Raw genomic sequence first — 8151 nt, 5'->3', positions numbered from 1 at the left:
AACCTGCAAGATCCCTGGTGATGCTGACGATGCTGGCCTGGGGATGGCACTTTAAGAAGCATTGCTCCACAGCTCCACACCTTCCTTCATATTCTAGGCGATAGCACCACACTGCAGAGCCACAGTGTTTTCAAACTCTGAAGATGCCTGAAGGTCTTATAGCCAAATGGGGTAGAGGGTCTGAATGATGACACTGAGACTGTCTGTGGACAGGGTCTAGAACTGTGTACTTTGCACAGACATTGGGTGTGATTTTTCTATAGAGAATATGCATGTGTGCAAAATCCATCATGGTTGTAGAATCTGTGAGTGTGTGCAGGCCTTGTGGCTGATTGCAAACCATTATGTGCACTCTGCTAATAAATACAAAGTCTGAAGCTATTTTTCCCCTATGGCACAGGTGAGATCTCTGCAGAAAATTATGGCCTTTTTGTCCGCTAACAACACAGCTGCTGTGAACAACTCTGATACTCGCCTGGCGGGCTGCTTCCTTCTTGGTATCCCTGGGCTGGAGGACCTACACATCTGGCTCTCCATCCCCTTCTGCACCATGTATGTAGCTGCCCTGGCAGGCAACGGCATTTTAATTTGTGTCATCCTCTCCCAGCCAAGCCTGCATGAGCCCATGTACATATTCCTGTCCATGTTGGCCAGTACTGACGTCTTACTCTCCACATCCACCATGCCCAAAGCCCTGGCCAACTTCTGGCTAAGTTCTACCCACATTTCCTTTGATGGTTGCCTAACCCAGATGTTCTTCATCCACTTCCTTTTTGTGGCTGAGTCTGCAGTCCTCCTGGCCATGGCCTTTGACCGCTATGTGGCCATCTGCTCCCCTTTGAGATATGCCACAATCCTCACCAGCACAACCATTGGGAAGATCGTGGCTGCCACGCTAGCCCGCAGCTTCATCATCATGTTTCCATCCATCTTTCTCCTCAAGCGCCTGCACTACTGCTGGGTCAATATCATCGCGCACACATTTTGTGAGCACATGGGCATTGCCCGTCTGTCCTGTTCTGATATCTCCATCAATGTCTGGTATGGGTTGGCAGCTGCTCTGCTCTCCACTGGCCTGGACGTCATCCTTATTGCTGTTTCCTACATTCACATCCTCCGAGCTGTCTTCCACCTCTCATCTCAAGATGCCCGGTCCAAAGCCCTGAGCACCTGTGGCTCCCACATCTGCGTCATCCTACTCTTCTACATCCCTGCCCTCTTTTCTGTCTTTGCCTATAGGTTTGGGGGGAGACACATCCCACGCTATGTCCATATCCTCCTGGCCAATCTCTATGTGGTCATCCCACCTATGCTCAATCCCATTATTTACGGAGTGAGGACCAAGCAGATTTTGGAAGGGGCTAAACAGCTGTTTTCAATTTTTGTCAAAGAATCTAAATAAATGCTCCGGACTTGACTTCAACTTAATTCCTTTCTGTATGTCTTCTCATCTCTACATCTTCCATTTATCCCTGTGTTATTATCATCCATATTCCAATTATGTAAATACATGTTCTACTCAAATCCACATTTGACTTGGAAATCTATAGTAATAGCCAACCCCCTTTCTTCCATCTATTATTCAAATACCTCCTGGTTCCCCTCTAATTCAAGGAAAATCTAATTAGGAGAAATGCTCTAACTTAACTGAAATTTACCATATAAACAGGACTTTTCTTTATATCTACTTTCATTTTCTCCTTGATGTGGTAATCAATCACACATATCATTTTTTCATTTAGATTTTCCAGTTCAACATCTTTCTCACAATGGGAACCCTTGAGAACTGTCATGCTTATAAACTCACAGTCCCTTCAGATATTTATTATCAGCTATACATGTCCATAATTACACGTTTAAATATCCAAGTTCAGAGATGCTAACACAGCATCATAATAGGTGAAGTAAACACATCCATTTACCACCAACTAAACGTGGCTCTGCTGGATCATAGAAAAAGGAAGAGAGTTCCAGAAAAATATCTATTTCTGCTTTATTGACTATGCCAAAGCTTTTGACTGTGGATCCCAATAAACTGTGGAAAATTCTGAGAGAGATGGGAATACCAGACCACCTGACCTGCCTCTTGAGAAACCTGTAGGCAGATCAGGAAGCAACAGTTAGAACTGGACATGGAACAACAGACTGGTTCCAAATAGGAAAAGGAGTACACCAAGGCTGTATTGTCACCCTGCCTATTTAACTTATAGGCAGAGTACATCATGAGAAACGCTGGGCTGGAAGAAGCACAAGCTGGAATCAAGATTGCCAGAAGAAATATCAAGAACCTCAGATATGCAGATGACACCACCCTTATGGCAGAAAGTGAAGAAGAACTAAAAAAACTCTTGATGAAAGTGAAAGAGGAGAGTGAAAAAGTTGGCTTAAAGCTCAACATTCAGAAAATGAAGATCATGGCATCTGGCCCCATCACTTCATGGGAATTAGACAGGGAAACAGTGGAAACAGGGTCAGACTTTATTTTGGGGGGCTCCAAAATTACTGCAGATGGTGATTACAGCCATGAAATTAAAAGACGCTTGCTCCTTGGAAGGAAAGTTATGACCAACCTAGATAGCATATTCAAAAACAGAGATATTACTTTGCCAACAAAGGTCCATCTAGTCACAGCTATGGTTTCCCAGTGGCCATGTATGGATGTGAGAGTTGGACTGTGAAGAAAGCTGAGTGCTAAAGAATTGATGCTTTTGAACTGTGGTGTTGCAGAAGATTCTTGAGGATCCCTTGGACTGCAAGGAGATCCAACCAGTCCATCCTAAAGGAGATCAGTCCTGGGTGTTCTTTGGAAGGACTGATGCTGAAGCTGAAATTCCAATACTTTGGCCACCTCATGCGAAGAGTTGACTCATTGGAAAAGACTCTGATGCTGGGACGGATTGGGGGCAGGAGGAAAAGGGGACGAGAGTGGATGAGAAGGCTGGATGACATCACCGACTCGATGGACATGAGTCTGAGTGAACTCCAGGAGTTGGTAATGGACAGTGCAGTTCATGGGGTCGCAAAGAGTCGGACACGACTGAGCGACTGAACTGAACTGAACTGAACTGAACTGTGGCTCAGCTGGTAAAGAATCTGCCTGCAATGCGAGAGACCTGGGTTCGATTTCTGGATTGAAAAGATGCCCTGGAGAAGGGAAAGGTTCCCACACCAGTATTCTGGCCTAGAGAATTCCATGGACTATATAGTCCATGGGGTTGCAAAGAGATGAACATGACTGAGCGACTTTAACTTCACTTCACTTCACTTCAAATACGAAAATACCATTTCAAAACTTTTATCAAATAAGCCTGGGCCACTTTTACCTGTTCCAGACAAAGCTTTCCTCAAAATGTAGATAATTGTATAGGAACACAGTAGTCTTTTCCATCCGAATGTTTTGTATTTGAAAATTATACTCACAATTAAAATAAGTCAAATACCTACTCATATAATAGACAGAGACTTACATATTCTTTAATAACTAATTACTTGTCTTGTGCTCAGCAGCGTCCTACTCTTTGCAGCCCCATGTACTGTAGCCCACCAGGCTCCTCTGTCCATGGGATTTTCCTGGCCAGAACACTGGAGTGGGTTACCATTCCTCCTCCAGGGGATCTTCCTGACCCAAGCATCAAACTTGCATCTTTTGTGTTTCCTGCTTTGGCAGGCAGATTCTTTACCCTTTTCATCTATTTTGTTGGGTCCTGAGACTATTTCTTCCTGTTTATTAGAGTTTTTCTTTTTAATGTTGGTGACTTTATACCTGGTCTAGAATGCATTCCTTGAGAAAAGAGGTTATTTTGAAAGGTTCTATAACTATTGCTCCAAACATAAGCACCTATACAAAGCAATTATGTACTGTGTATGTGCATAAAATTTGTATTTTAAAGATTTTTTTAACATCACATTTATGCTCAACATTTATTCTTCTTTGAGTGAGCTCTTCTCAGCCCTGGAATTCAGTGTCAAGTACAAGAAAGAACTGTGCTAGGTGCCAGGATAGTGAGTTAAAGCCAGGATCTACTGCTTATTCAATGAATTCTAGATGTTGCATAGTCCCAGTGAACTTCATTTTCTCTTCATCTGTAAAGAAGATGAAGATGACATAAACAATTCACTGTAAGTGTTCAGTCATGTCTGACTCTTTGCAACCCCATGGACAGCAGCATGCCAGGCTTTGCTGTCCATCACCAAATCCCAAGGCTTGCTCAAACTCATGTCCATCAAGCTGGTGATGCCATCCAACCATTTTATCCTCTATCATCCCCTTCTCCTCCTTCCTTCAATCTTTCCCAGCAGCAGGGTCTTTTCCAAGGGGTGAGTTCTTTGCATCAGGTGGTCAAAGTATTGAAGTTTCAGCTTCAGCATCAGTCCTTCCAACGAATGTTCAGGACTGGTTTCCTTTAGGATTGACTGGTTGGATCACCTTACAGTCCAAGGGACTCTCAAGAGTCTTCTCCAGCACCACAGGCCAAAGCATCAATTCTTCAGCACTCAGCTTTCTTTATGGTCCAACTCTCACATCCATACATAACCACTAGAAAATATATTTATTAGAGTAAGCATTCAATGAATGTTCAGTTCATTTTTCTTTCCACAATGCTCTCTGCATCCTGAAGACAATATAATGAAAGTTATAGAAAGAAATTATTAGCATTTATCATGTGGAGGAGAAACCAGGAGAAGTTTTGGGTTCTGGATCTTCATTAGAATTCAGAATCTTCTGTATATTATTTTTTTGACTTTGGGCAAGTTACTTCACCTCTCTATATCTCAACTTTCTCATATTTAAAAGAAAATACTAATAGTACTTTTCTCCTAATGATTTGATAAAAGATATATATTATACAGAATGCATATGAGATATACATATATGTATATATTCACATATATATCATTTAATAGCACTTGGCATATAATAAATGCTTTACAAAACAGCTTTACTTGTATTGTTGCTTTAATTAATAGCTCATCCAACTCAATAGCTCATCACCTCATAATTAATATAAGGTTGTCTTGATTAGAATTGATGCTTTTGAACTGTGGTGTTGGAGCAGACTCTTGAGAGTCCCTTAGACCGCAAGGAGATCCAACCAGTCCATCCTAAAGGAAATCAGTCCTGACTGGAAAGACTGATGTTGAAGCTGAAACTCCAATACTTTGGCCGCCTGACGCAAAGAACTGACTCATTTGAAAAGACCCTGATGCTGGGAAGGATTGAAGGCAGGAGGAGAAAGGGATGACAGAGGATAAGATGGTTGGATATCATCACCGACTTGATGCACACAAGTTTGAGTAAGCTCCGGGAACTGGTTGATGGACAGGGAAGCCTGGGGTGCTGCAGTCCATGGGGTCGCAAAGAATCAGACATGACTGAGTGACTGAACTGACCTGAACTGATTGTACATATATTTTATATGTTTCATGCATAAAGTCCAACTTCATTTTTTTAATGAGAAAAAAGAAAACAAGAATCAAAAAATTTTAATGTTTTAACCTAATGTTTACAATAATTGATTTCAAACAAATATAATTTTGAAATATCAAAATTAAGTACACTAAAAAATCTCTGAGGGCTTCCCTGGTGCTTCAGTGGTTAGCAATCTGCTTTGCAATGCTGCAGGCTCTGGTTCAATGCTGCAGGCTCTGGTTCAATCCCTGGTCTGGGAAGACCCAGACATGCTGTAGACAACTAAGCCCATGTGCCCCAACTACTGACGCCCACCTGCTCCAGAACCCATGCTCCAGACTAAAAGCATGTGTGTTCAGTTGTGTTGGACTCTCTGTGACTCCATGAACTGTAGCCCGTCAGGCTCCTCTGTCCATGGGATTATCGCAGCAAGAACACTGAAATGGGTTGCCATTTCCTGCTCCAGGGGATCTTTCCCTTCCAGGGACTGAGCCCATGTCTTCTGTGGCTCCTGCATTGGCAGGTGGATTCTTACCACTGAACCACCAGGGAAGCTTAACTTATTATTAAATACACCTCAATTATGCTTCAGTTCAATTCTTCCAATTATTTTTAATTGGTGAGTAAGCATGTTTTTGCTTTAAATTGTGATGGAAAAGTAAAGATCACTGAGGCTGAGACCTCAATATCACTATCTATTGGCCTGTTGAATTACTGAAGCCTACTAATCTTTAAGGGCTTCCCACATATACTAAAAACCACTGAATTGCCCTCTGTAAAGTGGTGAATCTTATGTTTTGTGAATCTCAACTTAAAAAAGTTAAATAACATGATCAATATCATACAAATAATAAATGATGAGTGTATAGCTTAATGGGGCTTACCAGGTAGTGCTAGTGGTAAAGAACTTGCCTGTCAATACAGGAGACATAAGAAATGTGGGTTTGATCCCTGGGTGGGGAAGATCCCCTGGAGGTTGGCATGGCAACCCACACCAGTATTCTTTCCTAGAGAATCCCATGGACAGAGTAGCCTGGCAGGCTACGGTCCACAGGATGGCAAAGAACCAGACACGACTGAAGCAACTTAGCACACACACATGCACTGTTCTTTAAAATCCTGATACAGTTCTTTCTTGCTTAGAACACACATTTCTTCCCCTTCCCACTTTCTGATTCATGGTGCAGCATTCTAGACTTGGAATGACTGAACGTATTTGAATTCACATTATAGATGGTTTTTCTGGCTCTTCCTGCCACTTCCCCAGCCCCAGAAGCTTTTCTTACTTTTTGTTTTCTTCTGCACATGCAGGTATAGGTGAGTGAAGCCAGGAGGCCTTCATCCTCCCTTCAAAAGCTTTTGCCTCTCCACCAGACTTCAGTAGTTGGCTGATGTTGGATAGAGACGTGTAGAGAATTTTGCAGGTTTAAAATGTAACCCGTTTGCGGAGAAAGCATAGAAAAGCTGATCTCTGGCCATGAAGTGGTTGTGTAAAGGCCATTGTCCACCAGACCCTGGCTCAGGAAGCTAAATGGGATGGGAGAGGCAGCTTCTTGGATTAAGGCATTAATTCCTAGAATGAAGGTATTTAGTCATGAGATAAGAGGAGACTGAGAGGCCAGCAGCTTGCATTCATTTCTCTTTCTGCTGCAGGAGTCCAGTTTCTTTTCTTTTCTTTAATTTAAATTAGCACTTTATTGAAATATAATTTATATACCATATACTACCTAAAAAGAGATACCTTTTTTCCTACAGTCTCCTAGGTCTGACTCAGGAGATAACTGATATACCACAGTAGCACACCATTGTCTCAGATATCAGTCTGTCCTGGTTTTACTTCTTGAAGTCTCTGGATATAATAAGTGCAGAACATCTTGTTGGAGAGCAGTACAATTCTCAGTATTCTAGAGTTCAATTTGTCTCAAGTCTTTCCTACAGTTCAAAGGGACATAGAGTCTTTGTCTCCTCAACTAAAGCCAAAGCTTCACAGAGGACAAATCACCCTGCCATTCTGGTGAGTAGCTGCTAAGCTGCTAAGTCACTTCAGTCGTGTCCGACTCTGTGTGACCCCATAGACGGCAGCCCACCAGGCTCCCCCATCCCTGGGATTCTCCAGGCAAGAACACTGGGGTGGGTTGCCATTTCCTTCTCCAATGCACGAAAGTGAAAAGTGAAAGTGAAGTCGCTCAATCTTGTCCAACTCTTTGCTACCCCATAGATGGCAGCCCACCAGGCTCCTCCATCCATGGGATTTCCCAGGCAAGAGTAGTGGAGCAGGGGTGCCATTGCCTTCTCCGTAAAAGAAGTCAGAGAAGGACAATCTCACTCCTCTCCACAGGAGAGGTTTTTATAGTGAGTGACTAAGTACGGAAAAACTCTAGAAATTCCATGATCTAGGGTATGGATCTTTTATGGCCTGAGGGCAAGACTTGAGTTCTTTTGACAGTGATGGAAAGCTTGGGTCATAATACTACAACTCTCAGAATGGTTCCCTCAGAATAGGGCTTCCCGCTTAGCAGCAGCAGCAGCAGTATAGCTCAGTTGGTAAAGAATCTGCCTGCAATGCAGGACACCTGGGTTTAATTCCTGGGTCATGAAGATCCCCTGGAGAAGGAAATGGCAACTCACTTCAGTATTCTTGCCTGGAGAATCACATGGACAGATGAGTCTAGCAGGCTACAGGCTATGGGATCACAAGAGTCTGACATGACTTAGCTACTAAACTATCACCACAGACTGGT

General features: G+C 42.8%; 1 protein-coding gene across 1 annotated transcript; it reads left to right on the top strand.

Moving 5' to 3' along the window:
* The first annotated feature begins 388 nt into the window (after positions 1 to 388).
* On the top strand, positions 389 to 1402 carry OR52B6 (olfactory receptor family 52 subfamily B member 6). Its single transcript, XM_069553584.1, has one exon. The coding sequence runs from the start codon at positions 392 to 394 to the stop codon at positions 1400 to 1402; it is 1011 nt and encodes a 336-aa protein (XP_069409685.1). The 5' UTR covers positions 389 to 391.
* The last annotated feature ends 6749 nt before the right edge of the window (positions 1403 to 8151 follow it).

This window comes from Ovis canadensis, chromosome 15 (assembly GCF_042477335.2).
Source record: "Ovis canadensis isolate MfBH-ARS-UI-01 breed Bighorn chromosome 15, ARS-UI_OviCan_v2, whole genome shotgun sequence".
NCBI classification, from domain to species: domain Eukaryota; kingdom Metazoa; phylum Chordata; class Mammalia; order Artiodactyla; family Bovidae; genus Ovis; species Ovis canadensis.
The sequence above is the reverse complement of the archived record's forward strand: the minus strand, read 5'-3'. Positions and strand labels throughout refer to the sequence as shown.